This window comes from Malurus melanocephalus, unplaced genomic scaffold, assembly GCF_030028575.1.
Source record: "Malurus melanocephalus ecotype Western Australia unplaced genomic scaffold, MMel_1.1 scaffold_808, whole genome shotgun sequence".
Classification (NCBI taxonomy): domain Eukaryota; kingdom Metazoa; phylum Chordata; class Aves; order Passeriformes; family Maluridae; genus Malurus; species Malurus melanocephalus.
This window is the reverse complement of record NW_026624040.1, coordinates 203,780-205,882: the sequence shown is the minus strand read 5'-3', so window position 1 is coordinate 205,882 and position 2,103 is coordinate 203,780. Positions and strand designations below refer to the sequence as shown.

At 52.0% G+C, this 2,103-nt stretch overlaps 1 protein-coding gene across 1 annotated transcript in view; it reads left to right on the top strand.

The window, feature by feature from the left end:
- The first annotated feature begins 1,202 nt into the window (after positions 1-1,202).
- Positions 1,203-2,103, top strand: part of CD34 (CD34 molecule) — a 21,308-nt gene continuing 20,407 nt past the window's right edge. The window contains exon 1 of the mRNA XM_057385310.1: positions 1,203-1,648. Coding sequence (XP_057241293.1) covers positions 1,570-1,648 — 79 coding nt within the window. The 5' untranslated portion in view covers positions 1,203-1,569. The remainder of the gene's footprint in view (positions 1,649-2,103) is intronic.

Genomic DNA, 2,103 nt, shown 5'->3' with positions numbered 1-2,103 from the left:
GATGATTTCACTTCCTTGAGTTCCTTGCTTCATTTGCTGAGGGATTTTCTGACTCTGAAGCCCATTTTGAGCATTCCTCTGTTTTCTGCAGCACGGGGGTTTGCAGGGCTGGACCTGGGGCTTCTCCACATCCCTGCTCTCCTCAGGCTGCATTTATTGGGGTTTTTCCCATCCCTGCTCTCCTCAGGCTGTGTTTGTTACAGGTTTTCCCATCCCTGCTCTCCTTGGGCTGTGTTTATTGGGGTTTTTGCTCTCCTTGGGCTGCCTTTGTTGGGTTTTTTCCCATCCCCACTCTCCTCAGACTGTGTTTTCTGGGGTTTCTCCCCTCCTTGCTCCGCTCAGGCTGCGTTTGTTGGGGTTTCTGTACATCCCTGCTCTCCTCATGGGGTTTCTCCACAATCCTGCTCTCTTCAGGCTGTGTTTTCTGGGGTTTCTCCCATCCCTGCTCTCCTCAGGATGCATTTCTTGGGGTTTCTTCATATCCCTGCTCCCCTTGGGCTGCGTTTGTTGGGTTTGTTCCCATCCCCACTCTCCTCAGACTGTGTTTATTGGGGTTTCTCCACATCCCTGCTCTCCTCATGAGGTTTCTCCCATCCCTGCTCCCCTCAGGCTGTGTTTTCTGGGGTTTCTCCCATCCCCGCTCTCCTCAGGATGCATTTCTTGGGGTTTTTCTCATCCCTGCCCTCCTCAGTCTGCATTTATTGGGGTTTCTACCATCCCAGCTCTCCTCAGGCTGCTTTTGTTGGGCTTTTTCCCATCCCTGCCCTCCTTGGACTGCGTTTCTTGGGGTTTCTCCCATCCCTGCTCTCCTCAGGCTGTGTTTTTTGGGGTTTCTGTACATCCCTGCTCTCCTCATGGGGTTTCTCCCATCCCTGCCCTCCTTGGGCTGTGTTTTCTGAGGTTTCTCCCATCCCTATTCTCCTCAGTCTGCACTTATTGGGATTTCTCTCATCCCAGCTCCCCTCAGACTGTGTTTTCTGGGGTTTCTCTCATCCCTGTTCCCCTCAGGCTGCGTTTATTGGGGTTTCTCCCATCCCTGCTCTCCTCAGGCTGTGTTTTCTGGGTTTTTTCCCATCCCTGCTCTCCTCAGGCTGTGTTTTCTGGGGTTTCTCCCATCCCAGCTCTCCTCACACTCCATTTCCTCTGCTCTGGGGGAAGTTGAGCTGCAGGCTCTGCTGCAATCCCTCCACCCATCTGGATCAGGCTGCGTCCCTGCCTTKCCTCRGACAGGAAAACAGCAGCTCTCAGGAAAGAGTTAATCCCAGCCAGGCTTTGGGATCCTTCACTGGGGAGAGGGCTGATCTTTTGTTTGTTTTGAAGCTGCTGGCAGGAAAGCGGGGAGGAGAAAATTACCTAAGTGATAGCGAGTTTGCCACGAACTCTATAAAAAAGCGGGGAAAATCAAAGCGGAGAGAAACTCCACCTCGCAGTCCTGGAGCACAAGCACAACCCCTGAAGAGAAACCCACCCCAGCAGAGAGTGATCTCAAAAGTTTGAACTCCAACCAAGCTGYATGAGCTCAGAGCTGCTGCAGGACTCGGAGCCTGGGAGCTGCYGTGGRAACAGGGAATGCTGTTTTTGGGATTTTGCACAGCCATGAAGTGGAAGCAGCTCCTCTGTGTCGTTGTCTCCGTGGTGGAGCTGGCTGGTGAGTACTGAGATCCCTAAAAGTGGGGTGACACAAAGGGTTGGGGTTTGGGAGCAGCAGTTTGGGGGGAAGATGCTCCTTGGTGAGTTTGGGATGGCGGCTCCACCCTAAAAAAAAAACCCCTGTGGTGATATTGCACAGCATCCCGGCCATGTGCCGGGAAAAAAACTCTGAGAAGGACAGGAATCGGGACCTGAACTCCCTGAAAAACTCTGGAAAATGCGAGGGAATGGAAATTCAGCATGAAAACTCCCTGCAAAATGTGAGGGGATGGAAATGCAGCAGGAAAACCCCCTGCAAAATTCAGGAAAATGTGAAGGGATGGAAATGGAGCAGGAAAACTCGCTGAAAAATGCAAGGGGATGGAAATGCAGCAGGAAAACTCCCTGTAAAATTCAGGAAAATGCGAGGGGATGGAAATGCAGCAGGAAAACTCCCTGCAAAGTTCTAGAAAA